The sequence below is a fragment of the Corvus brachyrhynchos genome, unplaced genomic scaffold (assembly GCF_000691975.1).
Source record: "Corvus brachyrhynchos isolate BGI_N302 unplaced genomic scaffold, ASM69197v1 scaffold26, whole genome shotgun sequence".
NCBI lineage: Eukaryota > Metazoa > Chordata > Aves > Passeriformes > Corvidae > Corvus > Corvus brachyrhynchos.
In genome coordinates, this window is record NW_008239324.1 from 2579291 (window position 1) to 2602443 (window position 23153).

Below are 23153 nucleotides of genomic sequence, written 5' to 3' on the forward strand. Positions count from 1 at the left end.
CTGCCGCTGGTGACGTGCCGCGGTCAGGCAGCGACACACGCCCAGAACCATCCTTCCTTCCCCATGGCTCTCACCCGCCCCAGTGCCCGCCTCGGTGTCGGCCTCGCCACGGTCCCTAATTAAACCCCGCGGCTCCCCCTTTCCGCTCTCTCCCTCTATGCTGTCCCTCCTCTTCTTCTTCTTCTTCTTCCCCTTCTCCTCCGCCTCCTTCTCCTCCTCCGCCTCCTCCTCCTCGCTCTGTTCTGGGTCTTTCCTCGAGGATCTCATCCAAAAAGAGGAGGCGGCAGGGATTCCCCAGTGGAAGCATTAAAATTCATAGCGGCGCTCTCGCTCGTCCGATCCCGTTACAGAAATAGCTGCGAGAGCAAGAGGCAAAGCCGGGCTCGGGAAGATTACACGGGCCGGTAAGAAACAGCTGGCTTGCAAGTTGGATCTCACAGTGTACATTTAAAGGAAGAAATCCAGCTAATCTGCTGTAATGCGTTTACAGTACATCTGCCGAATAAAATACACCTGCCGCAGTCCTGCCACACGTCTCCATCAGGGGTAAAAGCAGCTCCGGCCGAAACAAGTGGGGATGATTGTGTGAAACACAAACCGCGCTGCCTCTTGCCAGAAGAACATTTGGTAACTGCTGAGCAATATTCAAATAAATTACAGCTTAATGATAGACTCTGGTGTAGCCAGTTCAAGGAGATAAACCACCATTTTAGTAAGCCGCTTCATTCCAGACTTTCCGTAATCTGGGACTCGTTTTTAATTAGTAAATGGCATTAAAAACAATGATCCTACCATTCTGCCAGAGCCTGAGCCTAAACTGTGTTGACATGTGATTCTGATTTAGCTTCTGAGCAGGAGCTTTTTACACCTCTAGCATTTTATCTGCAGCACTTGGTGTTCCTTTGACAGCCTAGGCAGTGGAAATGAGGCTGCTAAGATTAAGAATGGGACAAGTAAACCTGATAAGAGTAAAAAAAAAAGCCACCAGAATACAGGGAAAAGTTACCCGCTGTCTCATATCAGAACAATCAGCTTTAATTCCTTTACTAATAAGCATGAAAATAATTCCTAGATTATTGCTGCTGGCTTCCAAATCTTTTTAATGACAGATAAGTAGGGAAAATTATGTCCATCGGTGTTGAATTTGACACCATTATGTTTCATTGTGCCACTGTCTCACATTCACAGCCTGATTACAGGTTTTGAAAAATCAAATACTAACAACATAAATAAGTACATCTGAATTCATTAGCCCAGGATCTTAAAATTATTTCACTTGTCCTTTAACACACACTATGAGAAAAATTTTTAAGGTCTCTTTCCTGTGTCTCCCTCACAGAAATGAGTATTTCAGTAAAACAACATGAACTCATGTCTGTTTTTTGTCTGCTCATGCTAATTTGGGGGAGAACAAGAACAGACTCAAATAATTGTTCAAACAGGTTTTAAGGCTACAGCCTTTTGAATTTTTTTCAGTAATTTCTCTCTGTCATAATGAACATTTTTGAATGAACTAACACTTGGTTTTGCTGATGTTCATTTCACTTTAAATCAAGTAGAGAGAATTTTATTTTTCACATTAATACGCAAAGTCCTTGCATTTTTAAACCATTGTGAAACTACCAGCACTAATAAGATAAATTGGTTTAAACCAAATTACACATTCAGTCAGGTCTGGATGTTTTTGTGGTATGCCTGGGAACACAACTTTGGAGTAATTTAGCTTCTGCTGTACTTTACAGAATTGGGGTGCCTTTGTAAAATTTCACTTCCCCTCTTCCGGTAGTGTTACTTGCCCAACTTCTTCTTATCATAAACTTGTGTAATACTCCTGCTTTTTGGCTTTCTCAGGTCTCCTCTTTCCTTCCACAACCATGGTATTTCATGGAACCAAAACCCCAACTTCCTTCTTCTCTGGTGATTGAAGGTGAGGTAGTTCATGTAACTGAGTTGAAAATACAGATTCCTCAAAGGTAGTAAACCAAAAATTAGCATAAAACCCATGAAAATACAGTGAAAAGAAAGAAAAAAAAACCCCAAACCCAAACCAACACAATAAGCTTTGGACCAGCCAGGTCAAGGCAACATGACATACAGGGGCACCTCAGCCTTGTCTCAAGCACTGTCATTATGTAAACACCACCAGAATCCTCACAGTGGTATTTTTCACTTTGTTCTCTCAATCCAAACATTCTCAACAAGTCTCACTGAATCTGAGGATGCTGCTGCTTTCTTTTAGCTCTTGCTTACTTGCCAAGTGAATTGTAGGAACTCTTACTCATGCCTTTCACTTCTGACGGTGTCCTTACTACCAGGCCTGTCTTCCTCCTCTGATGAATTTTAAGACAGGTGCAGTAAATGAAAGTTTAAAGCATTGAAATTTAACAAATATACACACAGACATCCCCTCAAATAACCTGCAGCCTTGAGCATCCTTCTGTGATGTGGAAACTCGTTTGAGTTAAAAATGGGAAGCATCAGGCACCATTTGTAAAAGGAAATCTAGAAAGAAATTTTGGGTTTGCCTACTGTAAATATTTGTACACAGCAAATGCTGAAATCCTTAGAAGCGAGTAAGCACTACCACACAGAGAAACTACGGTTTAATGTATGCAGTAGTAGGCAGCCATCCACCACCCCCTCTCAATCTTAATTTAGTTCACAAAATTTTGAACACTTAAGTTTCAAAGTCTAATCTGTCTCTGCTTTTACAGCACTATGGTAAGGGCATTTTTCAAGACTCTTTTCTAAATAATACTGTCAAAACCAAGCTGATACAAAAATCATTAGTACTGACCTAGCTACACTCTTTGAAGAAATACCTATTACTTTTTTGCTGGAAAGTAGTATTTTTATGACAAGATAATTTTGAAGGTGCAAGCAGTAACAGAGATAAATTATCTGTAAATTCTAGAGCTATACAGGGTTGCTCTATTATTGGGCAAGAAGAGCAGAAGGTCTCACATTGCAATTAGTGTCAACAGACTTAGGAAATGGTGCTCAGGCATTGTTTTCATTTGTCCAGATTCCTCTCCCTTTGCAGATTTAAATAGCACGGTCACAGGATAAAGGTTTGTCCTAATTAACATCGTCCTAATAACACTTTGTTGACCTGTCTCTGCATCTTCCAGCTGACGTCAAAAATTTTAAAGACAGCCTCTTGTTTGCCTACATGAGCTGAGTGCTCCTGACATTTCCGCCGTGCCAAAGTGCATTTAAAATCCGTCTGATGCTTGAGAATTTCCAGCTAAATGAACAGAAATGTTGGGTCCTGTTTTGTTACAGGATTTGCAAAGAAAAAGGCAGAACTGTAGCAGAAAGTGAACAGGGAGCTTTCTCCTGCTGCATTTATTGATTGTCTCAAGTTCAGGTAATCTAGGAGAAAGCAAACACCGGTGCTGGGGAGCATTAGGCAGAACTACAATGGAACCATTAATAGGGCAGAGTGTCTGAGTGCTGGGGCTTATCCAAAGTGGCCACTGTCACATGTCCACTTTAACTTTCCAGAACAGGTTTATATTTAGTAATGAGAATTGCAGGCAGATAAAATGGATGTAAAGGCGAAGTGCATTACGGTTACAGCAGTTTTGGAGATGAAGTTGTGACTCAGTGCATGAATTATAAAGGTCAACTTCTACTCTCATTTGTGCAGCTCCTCTGAAGCTGATGAACTATGTAGGTATTACATGAGAATATCACCCCTGAGTTTAATGATCTTATGAAGGTGACTACATGAAGGTGACAATGGTATTTACAGTGGCAGTCTGTAAGCCTTGCGTGATACAGCTGTTTTGCACGCTTCTACTTTAAAAATACCTTCCCACATTGATGATTAACTCAGACTTTATTTATTTCCCCAAGAAAATATCTTAGTCACAACTCAAGAAGTGCCAGATTAGAATTAGATAGCATGTTTGAGGTGTATATATATATATATATAAAATTAAGTATTTTGTTAAAGAACAATGGTATTGATTTCTGTATCAAATATTATCTTTACCCAACCAGGTTATGCAGTCTTTATCTATTAAAGTGAAAGTTCTTTGATTCATAGTTATATCAGGGATATTTGATGTCAAACAGAGATCAGTGAGTAAATTCCAACAGGCTGAAAGTTCTGCTAAACAAGAGATGTGACACTTGGAAAAGGTGTTTTGTGGTTCAGTAGTGGTTTCTAGGGTTTTGGTTTTGTTGTTTTTCCTTTTAAATATTGGGATCCAAATGAAGATATGGCATTAACAAGAAAATAGAATTTTAAGAGTTTACCTATGTTCATGACCTTGTCAATCTGCCTTAGACTATGATGAAGCTCACACACAATTTTATTAATTAAGCATTAACTGTCTGTTGACTCTTAAGTGATTGGCTTAAGACTTTTGGAGAGAGCAAAAAAAGCTTAAAAAAAAGCCCAGTTAAGGCAGTGAAAAAGAAAAAAATACCCTAACATATCACATTTATGGAGAAAATTATAAAGAGCATTTCTTTTTCTTACATAAATAATTCTGCACTTTTTAGAAGGATTGAATTTTCTTAACAAGGATTAAGTAACAGCAAGCAGGTCTGGGACTCTTTCAGTCCTAGAAGTTTTAACACAGCTCTTCACGCAAATATCTGAAAAAATGCACTTAGGGATGTTCCCAAATCCCATCTTCTGGTAAAAGTCCTCGTGACTCAGTCTTCATGCCATGTTATAACCACTGCAAATGGTTCTCAGTAGCACTAGTTCATGACTTTAGACCCAAAAATAAGCTTGTTGCATACTTGATTTTATTTTTTTTTCATAGTTAAAGTTCTATTGGTCAGGCAGTGATTCACTGTGACTATTTAGATTCCTTATATTTTAAGAATGATTTGTCTTATCACTTTTTTTTTTTTTAATTTGTTCCTTTCTTCACCTTTCTCACAGCTTTTCCTTCTACTTGGTCATTTCATATCCATTCTTCTCAAATGCAATACTCTCTTCCTATTCATCTTTTTACACCTCTGCACAGGCTCCCTCCTTCCCTCACCCCTTTCAGCTCTCTCGCGTTTTTGCCTCCAAGCCTCCCAGTTTTGTCATTTCTCCCATTCCTGTTCTCTGGGGAGCTCCCTCACAGCCCTTCCTTCTCCTGCTCCCACCACCTCAGCCCAGTGTCCGCTCCCAGATACGAGGCTCTCCCATATCCATGCATATTGGATATGGAGAATCTGTGATTGGCTGGTTTTCAGGCAGCAAACATCAAAGGTCACCTCTCACTACTCTAAAATCCTTGTACAGAGATTTGAGGATATTTTCACAATCACTTTTGCACTCATGGTGAAGAGAAGGTGTGAAGAGTAGGGAGCACACCAGAGGTCAGATTAACCTGATCATCTCAGGATAAAAGTGATCCACTCACCAGCTTCCAGCTGCAAAAACAAATGAAACACCCCACAATGGCCAGTTCTGCTTAGACATGTCGCAATCCCCTGACAACCATACAGGTCAAGAAGCCAAGACCACAAGAAATCAATCAAAATCAGAAGGCTGATACAGCTCCAGAAAAGGAAGAGATTTTCAACCCAGTTTAGCAAGTCTGTTATCTTACAACACACAGACTGAAATGGAAATACACAACAAGTTACACTGTTCAAACATTCCCAGGTGAAATAAGGAATGTACCAACAAAAAAGAACAGTGAGTGTGGAACCTTCAAGATGTGAAAAATCCAGCAGCCATAAGGGATAAAGAGATTAATCGGGTTGACCTGTTTGGTCCAAATGATTCTGAAACTAAGTCTTCACAAGTATGTCTACATGTGAGAGATGCACTCCCAAGAATCCTTCAAACCTTTCCTGGAAGAACACAAAAGCCATTATCTCTCAGAAGATGCTCAATGGTACTTTAGCTGAGATTGCTTCCTGTGGCTACAGCAAGAGAGCTGAAGGGTGAAAAAGGAGCTGACATTGTGAATGATAAAATGAAGGGACACAACATAGAAATTCATGAATTGTCATTTATCTCAAGCCACACAAAGGTCTCACTCCTGCAAGAAGATCCCGAGCACTTACACTGGCACTGTGCTCTCACACCAGATGGAAGTGCTGCAGCCGTTTCTAATCCTACTGCTTTTGAATAGAACAGTCCTCATGTGCAGATTCCACATACAAACCCAAACCAGTGTACTAAACACGATGACATCCGAGGCTCTCTAACCAATAATGTCAGGAATAATAAAAATACAGGAGGTTCCACTGCTTTCTGGACTTCCTCACCAGTCAGTCATGCTGGGGAGCTGCAGTGCTGTCTGCACTGACCTAGCATTTCTATATTGTAATCTCATGCTGTTTTAAAGCTCATTAGACTGAGGAAAACAATAAAATTTCCTTCTGAGCACTGTGGATATTTGTAGTTTTGAAGATGCTATTAATAGAGTTATAAGCTGATGAATGCCAGCTCCCACCACATAGGTTTAGTTTCCTCCTGGCCATAAGATAGATTCATTAGAGCTTTAAAGAGCTTATTCTGGGGATGAAGAGCAACCTCTTCCTTTAGATTCACTCTGAATGACTATGGCTGGCCTAGTATGGTAACAAGGTGTTTGATGCTGCTGAGAACCAAAGCAATGCCTTTCTTTAGAAATATTCCTAAATCCATGCCCTACTCCATGTGATGACCCAACCTTGAGAAGGCATTTAACAATATTCTTATCTTAAAGACTGCTAAATCCCCTTGAGCTTCAGATAAACATTTCCATGCATTCCTTGTTAATTTGGCAAAACATAGAAATGGAGGAATTCAACGTCTTTTTAGATTTATTTCATTAGTAAATATGTGCATAAATGTAATTTTTAGTAGTTTTCTAGCATCAGTTTCTTAACTGTGTTCCTCTTCAGGTATCTCAACATCAGAGCTAAAGAACCACCGTTTTTCTGGCAGCAAATCTGAGTTTTAAGAGACAGTCCCTTTGAAAGGAATGGAGTGTCACCTACTGAACTGTGAACCAAGTAAGCACCTACACCAGAAAGGGCCCAAACTACAGACTTCCATCTGAAATGGCAGTAATTTTTGTACCTATTTGGTATTTTGCTGCAAGTCAAATGGGAAAGTTATAAAGAAACTATTAAAACCTTATAAACTAGGTCTTTATTTGTTGATACTTTGAACAATATGCAACTTTCATCTCTTTCAGTACTCTGTCTGAAAATCTCAGCCAATGACTGTCTGGAGTCAAGCTCTATGTCTTGGTTTTTAATTTGCAGGAAACAGGGGTTGTTTTTGCTGTAGTAACTTGTCCTAACTTCTATTTGATCATGGTGCTGCAGCTACACAAGTGCAGTATAAATCCCTCAGGACAGAAATCCCTCTAATAGACTATGTTCTTCCCTTCTTTGTACCTTTCCCCCTATGGTGAAATATTTTCTAATCCTGTTTTCCACGTTTAGATATAACATGCAAGCTCTACAAAACTCCTCCACAAGCAGCCCCGAGATAAAGAAATTCATACATGCTTGTTTCATTCCCGTTTTCCACTAAATAGAAAATGCAAACATATATATATCTGTGAAACTAGAAACATTTTTCAAAGTCCAGAAGGAGATAATTTCTTCCATTCAGACAACTGAAAATCATGCTGCTTCAATGAGAAAGCTGAAAAATTAATGCATTACCATTAATGCACTACCAACAGTAACTAAAGCCAAACATGTTTGTCACATTAATTTTAAGTTGCAGCCATTGCAGACAGTCAGTTTTTTAGGACCACATAAAAAAAAATTTGCAGGGAAAACTATAAACATTATTTCCATGCTTTCCAGTTTTTCACGCCAGGTAAGAGTTTTGCTATGTTTTTTGAAACTGTCAAATCAGACAGATTAGACAGGTTTTACTATAAGAACAAAGACCACACCACAGATTATTCTACAAGACCTGCAGCAGAAGGCCAGAAAAGCTGCTGACTAAAGGCCTAGAGCACAAAGAAACAAATACACAACACTTCAGCCATCATAAGCTTAATCAAGTTATGTGCCTTTGAACACACTGGGTTCTTCCAGCAGAGGAAACAGCAGCTTCTTGTTTTTGTGTTAAGTTCTCTCAAGAACAACACCATTCCTGTTCAAGGAAAGGAAATAAAGTTGCAGGCTGGATGAGCCAGAAGTGCTTCCTGCATTAAAGGTGCCAAAACAAAACAAGTGAATTATTGACAACAATGCAAAAATGCTATGATGGAACACCTGAAAGTTAAATCAACATTCTTCTCCTATTGTTTTAGGTCCAAACATCCAAAGGACTGATTCACTATCAAATCCTGGAGCCAGAAAGAAAATCAATCTCTAACTGCATTGTTCTGACAGAAAACAATCAGCTTGCCAGCATGCAATTTCTCCAAGTGAAGGAAATTCAGGAACTAAACCCAAACCAGTCAGGAACACTTTCACTGCCAGCAAAATTCTCAGCAACAGCACATAAGAATGTGTTTGAAAATACACGGGGCTTCCCTATCTCTCTGAACTGTCACTTTCCTCTCAGTGTGTTGTCAATCAAGAGTTAGTTTATCCTGCCTTTTGGACTACCATTTGTCAGTTTCCAAAGGTACAGTCTGTCAAAATACCTGACTTTTGCCCGTAAGTCAAATTCCTTTTGCATGATGAAAAGCCTGAAATAACAGCCTAATCTAAAGCAGAACCATCACTATGACGGGAATATGACTGTTATTCCTAGAAGGATCTTACACATCTGACTGTTCCATGATTTTAAACGCTCTGAACAGAAATTTAGTTTCTAGATATTACAACATCCTCCCCTCTGGAAATACCGGAATGCTGCTGTTTGCAAATGCTTACCTCGGACTATGACGGGGCTGAACACAGCAGCCTCCTGCTGTCCATCAGGGAATGCTTCATTCAGGACTACAGCTGAGGGAACAGTGCAGATGAACCTTCAGTCAGGAGTCTTCTGCTCATTCACCTCCTCTGAATCACACATGCAAGATTTACAGGTAACAGAAATCTGCATTTTATATCCTCCAACTTACAGAAAATGGTGGCATCATGGGAACTATACAGGAAGAAAAAGGACCAACTATAACCCATACTCAAACCAAGCTACTCTAGGGTTTGGGGTTTTTTAAATATTTACAGTAGCAAAAAATATTTTCTCAGTTATATAAAATATATTACAAAATAATAAGGTGTTAAAGAGAATAGGATACTTTGAAAACCAACCATCATAATGCAGGTGAATTTCTGCTTGGTGTTATGACAGTAGAGATCTTAAAAACTACAGGAGGGGTGGATGGTAAGGCTGAGGAAGAAAGCAAAGGAATCCTGTCCTGAGAGTCTGTTGTAGAGGTGAGGCATTTGTCTCAGAGCTGAAACTGCAGAGGTTTTCATGCCACTGCATGTAAAAGGTAATTAAAAATTACATTTTGCACATGCTGATGAGAAGTTTGAGACAGAGAACCTTTCTGCACCTCCAGAGATCAAGAACTGACATTGTAAGACACCTTTTGGAAGCTTTTGACTTGGTAGAGATTTTGTAAATTAAAACTAAGATGTTCAGGAGCAATGGGTGGTACTTGCCAATAGGCACTGAATCCCCCACCCAGGCCTTTGCAGGCAGAGATCATGGCCATTAAAACAGAAGGCAAAAAATGATTGAAGTTAGCTTTATTCCAAAATATGTATAATTTACAGGACTGAATAAGTGCTTCATTTGTGAACAAAACATTTCAATACTTGTGAATAACTTACTAGTAGCTTTGTGTAACACTTCAGTTTCCAACAGAGGGAAATATGAAACAGTATTTTGGCACAAGGTTTTCTCTGCATGCAATAATGTAATTACAAGTTTCACAGTTACTAGGACAACATTCCTTCTTTGGGATTGTCACTTGTAAAATAGGTCTAAGAAATGAATGCTTGATTTTGTCTGCTCACAGCAAGTTTACTGGCTTAAATAGCAAGAATTAAACATGATCATCTTTTGAAAACTAGATTTGTCCAGTAAATAAAAAAATCCCACCAGTAATGAAAAGAAAAATATTTAACGGACATTTCTCAGCCTTGCTGAGATTAACTCACACATGCTTTGGGAAAGACTCACCCATGAGATTTATTACTCATTCACTCCAAATAATTACAAATTTAAATGAGATTGTAATCAAGTGTTGAAGTCTTTAAGCTGGAAAGATATGGCCATCTTTCAAATCTAGCTTTATCACAGATGCATTTGCAAATGTCTGTAGGTAGAAGTACTGTCAATCTAGCTCTGCATGCAGGTGCTTGAAGCATGTAAAGCACTGGATGTTGTGAAATGTAGAGCTGACATCACCACAAGTCATCTATTATATTCCATTGCTAGTTGTTGAAGGTACTGTAAAGCCAGCACATGAAAAAGGATCACAAGTAAAGGGACTTCAGTTATTTAACTCAGCAGTTCCTTGAGGAGGTTCCACTATTTCAGGCTGTCCGCTTACATTTTCAGTGAAGAGACACACACACAAACACAAACATTCCCTCACCCTGACTGCGGGGCTGAGAGCTGAGTTCTGTTCATTGCATAGCAATGGCACTTGAAACAAGAGAATTCAGTCATGTTCTAAGCAGCAAGTCCTTCTCACACACATTTAAATTCACATCAACTCTTAAAAAACAACAACAAAAGAAACAGAAGATGCATGATTGCACCATGCACTGGTTTGCTACCATTAAATAACCGTATCCTCACAGTGTTCCTGTTATCAGTGGCAGCCTGTTTACAGGAGGCCCATCCCACCAGGACACAAGCATAGCAGCACCTTAAACCAAACAGGAATGAAAAAGCTTGCAAAGCCCAGAACGTTACCAACATTTTGGTGTGAATGTATTTGGAACAGTAAATGGTACATTAAGATCATGTTTAAAAAATCAGCACATGTCAGAAATATATTAAAGCAAAGAAAGCTGTACAACCTTAATGATAAAGGCAAGTACATTTGGTTCACCTCTGAGTTGCCATTTCAGGAACATGTTCTTTTGCAAGTTGAGCACCCTATGTTGATTCAGTAGGAGTTCTATTGACTTACCCTACATTTAAAAGGCTATTAAACCCCCCCCAGCCCCCTAAGACCCCAATCCTGCCAACTCTTATGTTTCTACCTAACCTCACCAAAAAAATCAATTCACACATTAGCAGCATAAGGATTTAAAACAGTGGAAGGCAGCCATTGTTCCTTGTTCTGTTGCCCCTACACAACTGAGGTCCATATGACTAACAGGGAAATTCAGTCTCTTACTTCCAAGAGAAAAAAAAATGACTGTGTATGTGCCTTGGAATAAAAATTTGTAATGAGTTAGTTACATACATTAAGTTACAGACACTTATCGAGTTGTTCAAAACTAGACGAGGTTTCACAAGGTTTCTTTTGCAGCTGTTTCATTTACAGCTGCAAGTTTATATACATTTTAAAAAATGCTTTCATATCCTTTGGAAGTGAAAATTTTCTAGACACAAGCAGCTTTGCATAACTAAGAATATGTAGTGTTAGCAAACTCTGACTTAAAACTACCAATTTCTCTAGGCTGACACAAAGAGTTGGGGGAGGACTCCCTCCCTACCAACAGCAAAATGTATTTACAGGTGTATTAGCAGAAATAGACACAAATAAAGCTGTAAGAAGAAACATCTACTGTCATACAAACTTTTAGCATTCTGACAAATATTAGAAGGCAACAAGACAGACCTTTCATTTTTTAGCTTATTTGTGCTTACGTTCTCATAGAATGCAAGTCCCAAATCTGCCGTTTCCTTTGTTTTACTCTTTATATATTAAAGAAAAGCACAAATGAAACTACAAAAGTACTAATTCAATTTTATAATAGTGTTACACAGGCACCCAAATCAAGATCCAGCAATCACAGCTTAACGGAATTAAGTGGGAAACACAAAGGGTAAGTACATGTAACATTAGTGTCACTTCCAGATAAAAAATTGTGCTAAGAGGCTACAGAGAATCTGATGTTACTTTATAGCAGCTCTAATGGCAACAGAGGATACAAAAAAAGAGTAAGATGGTAAGTCACTGCTGACCAATACTTACAATACAGTGCCTTGAAAATCAAATCAGAGACAAACTGCAGAAGAAGGGAGATAAGTATCATTTTAGTTCTACCCAGAAATAGTTCTGTCTGAAGTTTATTTTATAATAAAGACAGAAACAGAAAATCAACCTTTTTCAAGAACTTGTTCAAATGTGAAGATTCGCAATATTCAGCAACAATGTTTCAGATCAGGTTTCATGAAGTTTAGTGTGGGAATCACCAAACTACGAAGTCTGTTTGTAGTCTCCATATTTTCACAAAAATACTTAATAAATCCAAACTGAGTGACATATGCCAGAAATACAGGATCCACACCTGTTTCTCACTTCCATGAATAATTTATGGAGAACCAAATTTGTGAAGAAAGAAGTTAATTTTGGTCAGAATGACCCACTTCCCTAAGACAGTGCAGACATTTAATGGTTTCTTAATAGTGCACTTTCAATAAATGACTTCATGCTGTAGTACTGTGTTTACCTAATTAAAACTCAAAATATTTTAAACCAATGGAATGAGTGAAAGGATTGTGATTTGCATGTTCTAATAAAACACACAAAGCTCAGAAATACTTTTAATTACTAAGTACAATAACTGGGTAATGATTACATTATAAGATTTCGTCCACACAAACTTTTGGGTCTTTTCCTGACAGTCCATGATGCTAAGAGCTTTGGCTTACACAATAACATGGTAATTATCACTCTAATTTGTAAATTAGTTTCAAAGTACTTTAAACCTCGCTGGTTTCTCAGATAGCTACAATGCAAAGCCTTCAGTAATTCTGCTCCTCAGCACCCAAGATTCCTTCTCTTGCAGAGTAAAGACTGACTTTCTAAATTCAGAGGTAATGAACAGCTTCTACAGCTGTGGAAAACACCCCTTTTCCAAACCAGGCTTACAGTAACTGCCTCTCTATCATGTGTCAGTACAGACAACTTGCACATGAGAAACACAAAAAACCAGCGTATGAAGAAGTGTTATCTGGTATCCCAGCCAGGAAACACACTTTAAAATGTGAAGTTGCAACATTACTAGAAGGATATTGTAATAGAATAAATTAACCTAATTTTGTTCTTTATGTTATCTCCCTATTTCAAAGTAGGCAGGTAAATAGAAGTCAGTCATATATTCAGAAAAAAACAAAATGACAAGTGAGGCCTTCCTTTTTTAAATTTATCCCACCCATCAGATGAGAACTCTACAGACATTGTGATACCTGGGGGTTATTCCCCACACCAGAATTACTGTTCTCCTGGGGAAGTGCAAGATTCCGTTCTGCAGTTTCTTCAGCCAGACTGGAAGTGCCTGAAATCACACCTAGAAATGTTGAAAAATCAAACAGGCAACAAAGCTGGGGTTTCAAAAGGAAAATGTGAGTTTCAGGGTTAATCTAAAGAGATTCTTTCCAGTAAAGGTGAAGACACTCACCATGGCAATTTAAAGAGCATTAGGAAAAGACAAAGAAAAAAATAGGAAAAAAGAAAGGTGTCACCCATGTTCAACAAAAACAACCTGGCTGCAATGGATGAGTAACTTAACTCCCATATCCTTGAGTTGAGAATATGCAGCACAAAGCATAGGGAGTCCTCAAAACCTAAGGCTTGGACATACATTTGCTGCTGGGCTGCACAGTAAATATGCAGCCAATACCTCTCCTCTAACAATGGAGGAGTAAAGTCTGTTACAGGCCCAGGAATTTGACACAGAGTTTTCTCTTTTCCTTTAAGGTTACAAAACTAAAACCTGTCCAGGACAAAAACAAAGGCCTATATTTCACAGATATTATAGTAAGAGATAAAAATTACTTAAGGCCAAATTCCAACACACATTCACAACTGGCTTAATGTATTTTCATTAAAATGAAAAATACCGCAAAGAGTGGCATGCGGGGCAACACAAACATTAAAAAAAAAAGGTGCCAAGAGGTCATATGCTTCTTCTCTGAAAAATTAGTTTGTGTGAGTTTGACTATAATCACGGAAACTCTAAAAGCTGCAGGAACAGAGGGCTGCAGATCAACATGCAAAAGCAAGATAGAACTGTTCTGGAAAGGCTTCTGTGAGCTGATCTCCCAGCTCTCTTGTATGGATTCCAATTGTTTTTGGAAGCAGCAAGTCCAAAAACAGGAGTCAAGGTGAGTGTTTTAAGGAATTTAATTACCCATTTTTAAAGATTTCTGTTAAGGTAGTAGAGGTATAAACCACTGTAACATTTCTCAACTCATATCCCAATAAAGCTAGGAGAATTTCATCAAAACCTAATGATTCCAGTCTCTGAGGCACACACATTATAACATTTGCATCTTACAGACAGAAATAATTTAAGCAAATCCCTTCTGAAGACTCTAAAAATGTTAGTCCCATTTATTACACTAGCTAAAAGGATGACATACTAATTTCCCCTATAATTACGAATTCCAAGTTCTTTTCCTACCCTTCAAAGAGCATCAGTGCCACTCAGGGAAAAAAAAATACTGCTTTCTACACATGTTTTTAATAATAAATATTTTCAACAATTCAAGAATCTCTATGTGTCTAATGTGTTGGACAGGTATTTGGAAAATGTCAGCTTATGCAAGAGAAAGAGCTGTGAAGGCATAAAGTAAAAGAAGACAATACGGCTGATTATGTTCATGCCGGATTTAAAATACAAGCTACTAAAAAAAGTAAACAGAAGTAGCTTACACTAATAGAATCCTCCCCTGTAAGTTCAGGGAAACATCTCAATTGAACAGGTCAGGGTTTTGGTCCAGCACAATGGAACCCTGCATGTAAGCCAGGAATAGAGAGAGAGATATATTGAACAACTTTAAAAGTTCTCCCACTTAGATGAAACCAGTAACAGCTTTGTAAAGAAGTTTGAGGGAAAAACATAGGCACCACATAATTTTTTAAGGTTCAAATGTACATTAACACGTTACAGCCCCCCCTTTCCCCTCTATTTATACACACATAGTTTACGTAAAGTTATATATTCAATAGAGTACCTTCAGCATGAAAAGTCTCTTAGGTCAACTGCTCATGACAAGTACATTCAATAATGCAAAGTGGATCACTTGGTAAAGCCATCTGTCCCACCCCAATAAGTTAAATTCAAACCACAGGTCACAGTTATATTATGTAGCACTCAGTGGCTGGGCTTGTCAGAGCTCTGGAACAAGGAGCACAGCTCTTCACAGGTCTGTGTTTCTACTGAACTGAACTGGGACTCCATTGTATTCCAGGCTAAGTCAGCCAGAAGGAAGTCATCCATTGCTGTCTGTGTTTCATTGCTGGTAAGGAATAAACTCCCCAGATTCTCAAAGCAGCTATCCATAGTCTGTGTCTCAGCACTACTGAGCTGGACTTTGCTTTCAATATTCTGAACAGGTGTATTTTTAGTAGCCATATATACTTCTGTCTGGGTTTCTGTATCAGATGAGTCAGTGCTCATAGAGAAACTGGACTGTTTCAGAATACTTCCTAAAGGTAGATGGGTAGTACTGTCCAAAAAGAAATTCAAGTCTGTCTGTGTCTGTGTATCAAACATCTCCAAGCCTAAGAAGTTAGAATTGCCTCGGCAGTTATATGATTGAGTGGCACTATCTGAAAATAAGAAATCAGTCTGAGTTTCAATGTCCAGGGACTCCAAAACTGGCTCAGAGTTCAGGTTACCAAGCTCACTCTCTTCAGTCTGAGTTTGGATGTTGGATGCTGAAAAGAACTCTTCAATGTCAAAGTCTATCCCTGTGCTCTGTGATGGACCAGATGGAAGATGTGTGTCAGCACCAGAACTTGTCTCAGACAAAAGGCCACGATTATCCAGTGTCTGGCCAGACATGTTTCCTGAAAAGATGTTTTCCAGATCACTTAGCAGGTCCATTGTCTGGGTTTGATTATCTGTTGTATTTTGAGGTGGAAGTATATTAGTCTGTGTGTTGAAGCTGATAAGGGATTCAGACTTTACCGTATCCTGATTGAGGCTCTTGCAACTACTTCTTTGCAGCAAGGTTTGATCTATATTTGCAGGCATTAAATTGTTTTCTGGAAGTTCAATGTGAGTAGAAACATTATATGATGAAGGAACATTATCAAAGATGTCACTGGACATTACAGCCTGGTCCATCTGTACTCTTCCATCAATACAGTCCTGTGTCCTACTGGTTTGAGTCTCTCTGGAAATGCCACACGTTGGAAAACAGCCCTGACTGAAAGCATCAGTCTGAGCAGCTATGGATGAAGTCAGTTTGGAAGCAGGCAGCAGTGTCTGCGTCTGTACACTGATGGGTAATGAAACCTGGGAACTGAAGGATAGATCTGTCTGAGAGCAAGAGGACACAGAAGAATTGGGAGTCCAGGCTGCAGCTGGTACAAAGTTCTGTGAGATATAAGATAAGTCAGTCTGTATATTTATTGAAGAAATTTTGTTCTTGTGACAAACATTCCCCAGCTCTTGCCCTGTGTTATTTGATATAACCTTGTCCAATTCAACTTGCACACCAGTACTTACTGGTTCACGATCACCGGAAGTTGTTACTTTTGAAACAGGCATACTATCTTTAAATACAAGTGTTTCTGCCTCCAGGGCTGGAATCAGAATTCCTATAGATTGAGGCAATAAATGAACAGTACTTACAACTGAACCTTGATTATCAACAGCCACTACAGCAGGTTTGACAGAAGAGTCTGTTGCAGATACATACACAGGCAAATGAGCAACCTGCATCACTGGAAGTTTAACCAAAGCCACCTTGGGCTTGGGTAAAAGCATCTTTGGTGCACATTTTGGCTGCATTTGGTTCGTGAAGTTAGAACTGCAGGAGCCTTCAAGAGAGGCCACTACTTTCACTTCAGAGGACTCCAATTCCTGAGTGCCAGGAGCAGTATTGTGTGTATTGATGAATGCTTCATTTGCTTTCTCTGCCAACTGCTGGTTATGTACGGAGGATTCCATTTTCCTTTTCTTACTAGGAGGATCCCTGTGAACATGAGATCAATAATTTATACTTCTTTCAAACACAGAACATCTGCCTTCCATTCTTTTAAGTCATTGCATTGAAATACCAACTGAAGTCATGGATGAGGTTGGATATGAGAAGACAATCTAGATTAAACATAAAAAGACTTCATGAAGTTCAGTTTTGTTAAATGTCATTCCTCACTCTCATTTTAAAAAAGAATAAAGATTACCTCTTATGGAGACCTATTTCCAAATGGAGGTGCAAGTTTAGATGGTTTCTTCCCCTTTGTACATTAAGCACTCTGATTTGAAGACTTTTTATGTGTTATTTTAACACTCAGACTGAGCATTGAATGGACAGAGCTCTTGAAATCAGTGTACAGGTAATGGTCCCTCATGGAAATGGAAGATAAAATTAGCAATTCTTCACAAAGAACTTAAATTTTGCAGCAGCTGGACCTCAAAGACAGACAGGCTAGCCCCAGAAAGTAGACTGCCCTTTAAAATATGTGTACATGTTAAAACTATAAATCTAAACATGCAGAGATAGGCATTAAAAAATAAATCCACCAACAATTGCAACGATAACTAGACTGTACAAGAAAATAACCTGAACTGCATTCCACATCTCAGTTACCAGCTACCAAATAATCTCTACTGTCAGAGAACTGTAAAAGCAGATGCAACAAGAACCACCAACATTTATGCCAAGCACTGCAGTGTCATCAGTACTTTTTGTTTTCTGCATAGGGAAACCAGATCTTACTGATTAGATGATCACTACCGCCTTCAACAAAACAGAAACTCCTAAAAGCAACAAAGAAACTGCATACTGTTTTGCAGCTAAAACATGATCCTGTTTCCTATTTAATCAACAGAAAGGAGACAAAAAGGCAGCACATGAGACACAGAGAACTTGGTGATGAATGTGTTATTACTTCACTGCTTCACTTTTACCTGTGTTCTGCAGGAATTTCATGGCCAGTTCTGTAAATGTGAGACAGTAATGCTGTTCTGCTGGCATAAGGGCACCCACAAGTACACTGGAAAGTCTTGCCACAGACCTCTATATGCCGTTTCAAATACCATTCTGTGCCATAGGAGTTACTACATTTATCACATTTGTGCTTCTTTTCAGCATGCATTTTCATAAAGTGCTAGAATACACAAGGGAAAGCAAACATTAGCTTTCAGTGAAGATTAAAAAAAGAAAATCATGGTTATCGGAGAAAATATTTGCAATTTTTTAGTTGCTAAGTAGTGTTGAAGCGTAGCATTAATTTTTTTTTTTTAAAGTGTTACTACAAATAAGTTTAAAGAAGTCAATAGAGAATCTGAAATTTGCAAATCTGCTGATGTTACCTGCATTTTGAGAACACAGATAAACATTTACCTATCCTAATGCCATTGAAGGTTTCCTGAGGACATAAATGAATTTATAGATCAACCTTGCCAAAAGAGCACAGTAAGTCTATGCTGCAACATGTGCACACTCCTGAAGATCTATAACCGAGCAAATAATCTCAAGTCATACAGGTCAACACCAGAGCAAACACCACAATTTTTTCTTTTCATTTATGGCACCAAGTGCCAGCCACTCAGCTCCCTACAGGGTCCCCAGCTCAGCACAGGTAACCAACTGCAGCACAGTGCTCTTTTTGCTCACTAATGCAGGAACAAGTTTTACATGTTTTCTTAAACTGGTTAACTAGTAAACAAATGTATTTTGATATTAAAGCAGAGAAAAGCTCTTAATCCTTGACCACTTGAAAAAGCAATTAAAAGCATCAGCCACAGTTTAAACCTTCATCAGTTGCTACTGTGATTTTTTCCCCTCTTCTTTAATCTTTCTCCATCTATTTAATTTGTGGAGAGGGGCTCTGATCTAGTTTAGAAGAACATACTGGCATCTGTCTGATCAAAATGTTCAAGTCCTCTAATATCAACATGCAAACATGCAAACTCATGAATCATATGTGCAGTTGGAGTTGCTGCATACAGTTCTCTAATTTCTGGATATATGCTGAGAGGTTTTGCTGATACCTGTATGCAAAAGTGCATACCCTCTGGAGTAGAGACAAGACTAAATTAGTGTGAAAATACTTCAGGAAACAGGAATACCTGTTTTACAAGAGAAAATTGGGAAAATGGTCTGTTTGGTCCTCTAGGGCAGCCTTCAATAGGACAGCAGTAGAATTTCTGTGAAGTTTTCAAACCCTTCCTTATTGGTGCATTAAGTTTTCCATCCTGAAAAAGAACCAGTTGAGAAGTTGACAATTCTATAGGTTTGCATATTCAAGACAATATTCACAATACACGTCAACTATGGCTCAATGAGTTTACACATCTCAATGAGTTCGAGGCTCTTTCCTACATGACTTGAAAGTTCAAACGGAGCTTTTCCCCTATGTGGATGCCACTTTGCAAATATCCCATCAAAATTACCAGGTGCAATTACAACAAGCTCTATGGAGTAGTGGTACTGTACTATTTATTTTTACCAAGACACTCCCTGCCCCATGTTTTGTGTTATTTGAGGTAAAAACAATTTCCATACAGACACTATCCTAGACTGCTGAATCAATGTAGTTTTACTTGTTAGTGACACAGTATGTGAAGCTCCATTAAGATTAGTCACAGAAACACAACACTTCCTTGATGCTGGAATTCTGTTAGCACTATTTAGAGTTTACTTGTAATAAAATGAAAAATGCCAAGTATGCCCTGCCACTTAATTCAGATCATAAACCAAATCTCACTTAAGTCTGTGAAACAACTGGTATGCTAATTCTGACCCTCCAAACACTAAGTGACCAATCTATCCAGCCAGGTTTTCCATATGAGCTGTCTCACTGACCCTCACATGTACACAGAAGAAAGAAACACTACTTGCTCAAAGAGGACCTCAAAAGTACATGTAAGAAGGACATACTAATGGGATTGTCCAGATTGTTCAACCACACAGAATCCCTTCCTACTGAGGACACAGGCATGGAAACCAGACAAGACATATACCTCTAGACATACCCTATCTGAAAGGGTCTCAGTGGAAGCATCAGGCATCTGTGTCTATGCAAAAAGTTAAAAGTGAACTATTTAAAATCTAATGCTCAGAGTAGCTGTGAGTCTCCTTTCATCCTGAGACTGAATAGGAGGCCAAAGAATCCCTAGAGCTAGTTACTGTAGCCCATGACAGCAAAAGGTCAGTGAGCACAGCTAGTAGTGGAAGGTTGATTTCACACCAGTCACTCCCTAACTACCTCTTTGGGCAGACGTCCAGCTGGTTGTGTTTACACAGGTTACCCCAAACACAGAGAATCCACAAAGCACAACAGTCCTCCCACGTGAAGCAAACAAAGAATGTATCTCAGCTGCCAGGGCCCAAAGGGCTTCACTGCTCACAGCTCCATAACAAGAAAACCTGGACTAATTCTCTAAAAAGGATGTTTTCATGCAACAGTTTAACCTTCTAAACACCTTCATGTACAGCAGTTTCTCCTGTGGACAGCCCATTCATAAACAGGCCTGGTCTATCTGCTGCATCATCACTGTGACTATTGTTCTACCTCCTAGAGCCACTACCCCAAACAGGAACATGACACAAAGAAATCAAGTTGTTCCAGTTCCAATTCCACTTTTTAATCCTGACTTTTCACAGGACACTTCCATCAGATGTCAGTCTCAAAGTCCTCAGGAGAAAAGAAGATCTGTCCTTAAGTCAAAGCTATGTTTGGCCTCTCCCACCAACAGACAGATTGGCAGATGAAACCAATATGCTGAGTAACTGGCAACTGGAGTCACCAATTCCTAAATAAAAAGTTATTAAGTGTGTTATATTTAATATCACAACCCAACAACTGCAGGGCAATAGGGGAAACATGTTCAGGCACTTAACAGGTAAACCACAGTCAGGTTATTTAAAACTACTGAAATACTAAGGTATAGAATAGTATCAAGCGTTTAAAAGACTTATAAACACCTGTACGATGCTTTTTTTAACAGCTGGAACATAGCCTTTGGTGGCAGAAACCACAACAAATTAGCTGTGACAAGTTGAGAGATACTCTACACATATAAGATATCGTATATGGACAGTAATCTTGTTTTGACCCATCCCAAGTCCTCATGGCTTTAAATGGTTAATCTTGCATCTTCTCAAAGCCCACCTGGCCAGTCCTATTTCAGACATTCTCACAGCTCTCTTCCTTACCTATCTGATTTTATGTCCCATGTTTCTACAACATCCACCCACCATAATTATGGGTAAATATTGATCCAATGAACTTCCCCCAAAGCAGACACTTGCAATGTACGGAATCTGGATATGGCTTGTGACAACAACTCGGAAAATGGGAAATTAACAGTCCTTGCTACAGACTTAGTCACGGTGAATTTAGTGACATCTTGCTTTCCTGCCCCAGAAAGGCATTTTAAATGATGTTGCAGTAGACTATAGTCAACTATTTAACACATGGGGGTTTTTGCAGCAGAAGCTCAGCCATTTCTTCACTAAATAGGACATGAAGAGAGTGCATTTATTCTTATTATAACAACTATTGTGGTAGTGCAGTATTTGAGTAACCTATCCTAAGGGTATGCTATCCTTTCCAGTTCACACTGACTACAGCCTCCCTATTATCACAGGAATCTGCAGAAAACTCTCCTTTACATGAACTCTTCTAGCTTCATTTTAAACTACACAGAAGTAGTTTCCCTTCTTTACATAAAATAATACAGCCAAAAGACCAAAGAATTAAATTAAGCCCAATATATTAAGTGTCAGTTTATATGTACTGCTCTCATTTTTTTATTGGCTTATCCTCTGTCAAGGAGACAAAATATAAAAATTAGTGTATCAATATTTCATATCTTCTTCATCAGGCCAAAGAAGGCAAATTCTTCTAATTTCCCTTTGTCAGAAACACCTGCCATTCATCACCCTTAGCAGTTATTTTCTACACATCTGAGTTCATTTTAACTTATTTGAATCAGATTCTCACCCTACACTGACATAGAATATCCCTCCGCCATATTTTAGGATCGCCCTTCTCCCAGCAGTATTACCCTAAATGCTCATTCAGGTATGACCAAATTGTTTCTCAAGTGTTTCCCACATCAGCTTATTTCTGTTACAAAACAGCACTGATCAAACTGTTTGTTATCACTTCACAAGATTAAAACCTCGTACTCCTGCACTTGACTCTGTTTCTAAAGGGTAATCTTGCTTTCTTGTATAAATGTCCTTCCTCTGCCACAGCAATCCCTTAAGGGTTTTGGTATCAAAACATCCTATCGGTGTTACTTTCATTAATGAAAATTAACCAAGTCATCCTCCCTTCTCTTCAGGAGTACTACGTTCTCTCCTTCCCCAATAGCTTCTTACCACCTCATCTGCCAAGCTGCCTCTTCACTAGTTTCATATTTCACTAAAAAATGCAATCTACTAAATTCTTTTTATCTGGGGAATCAGGTATCTCTTAAAAGGGAACAGCAATACCAAAATATTGAGCCTCCCTTAAGCCTCAACAACGTTTTAGTCTCAATTGCAATGCCCTTGAAACACGTCAAGAAGTTTCTGAAAATCGGCATCCATCTGTAGTTTAGTATTCATTCCCAGCTATCACAAGATTCAGTAACTAGGTGTATGGAGTATGCTCTAATTCTACAAGGCACTCATGGTTAACAGCAAGCTGGGTGAGAAAGCAGCATTTCCTCACCCATCATACCCTGAGTTATGTAACCCACCAGCTGCAGTGCACGCTCAGAGCATCAGCTCACAGCCAAAATGACTTCGCTGACCTGAAAGAACACTTTGAACTTCTGCTGTACCTCCCCCCACATGAACACATGAGATCTAACACTTTACTGCGGGTTATGTTGTTAGTTCATATAGGAAATGAAATTAAAACATCCCAGAGACAGGGGACAGCAAGTACACTCGACACTATTTCCTTTTGTTCCTCACCAACAAGCACGTGTGATCCACACTTGACTCTGTAGCCATTTCACAAAACAGGGATGTTTATTGTTCCCCCACTGAGGCTTCACTTTCAGAATGCAGCTATGAATGCTGCACTTGAAGTTTTCCAGGAATACAATTTGTCCTTGCACACTTGGCATTACAGTTTTGGGAAAAGCAAGGATATCTTTCGGAAAGGCCCACTCTCAATGTGTGC

The 23153-nt window shown here is 39.0% G+C and overlaps 2 protein-coding genes across 2 annotated transcripts; one reads left to right on the forward strand and one right to left on the reverse strand.

Annotated features, from left to right (window-relative positions):
- Nucleotides 1-5375: 5375 nt before the first annotated feature.
- LOC108448312 lies at nt 5376-10606 on the forward strand (the record flags this gene model as incomplete). The annotated part of the gene is given in 5 exon segments (XM_017740785.1): nt 5376-5505; nt 5662-5781; nt 5784-5883; nt 5885-6062; nt 6099-10606. Coding segments are annotated over 5 exon segments (705 nt in total), but the record flags the coding sequence as incomplete, so codon positions are not given.
- On the reverse strand, nt 9613-19258 carry ATMIN (ATM interactor). Its single transcript, XM_008638702.2, has 3 exons — nt 19099-19258; nt 17935-18134; nt 9613-16996 (listed from the first exon to the last, which is right to left on the reverse strand). The coding sequence occupies exons 2-3, from the start codon at nt 18126-18128 to the stop codon at nt 15166-15168; spliced, it is 2025 nt and encodes a 674-aa protein (XP_008636924.1). The 5' UTR covers nt 18129-18134; nt 19099-19258; the 3' UTR covers nt 9613-15165.
- Between the last annotated feature and the right edge of the window lie 3895 nt (nt 19259-23153).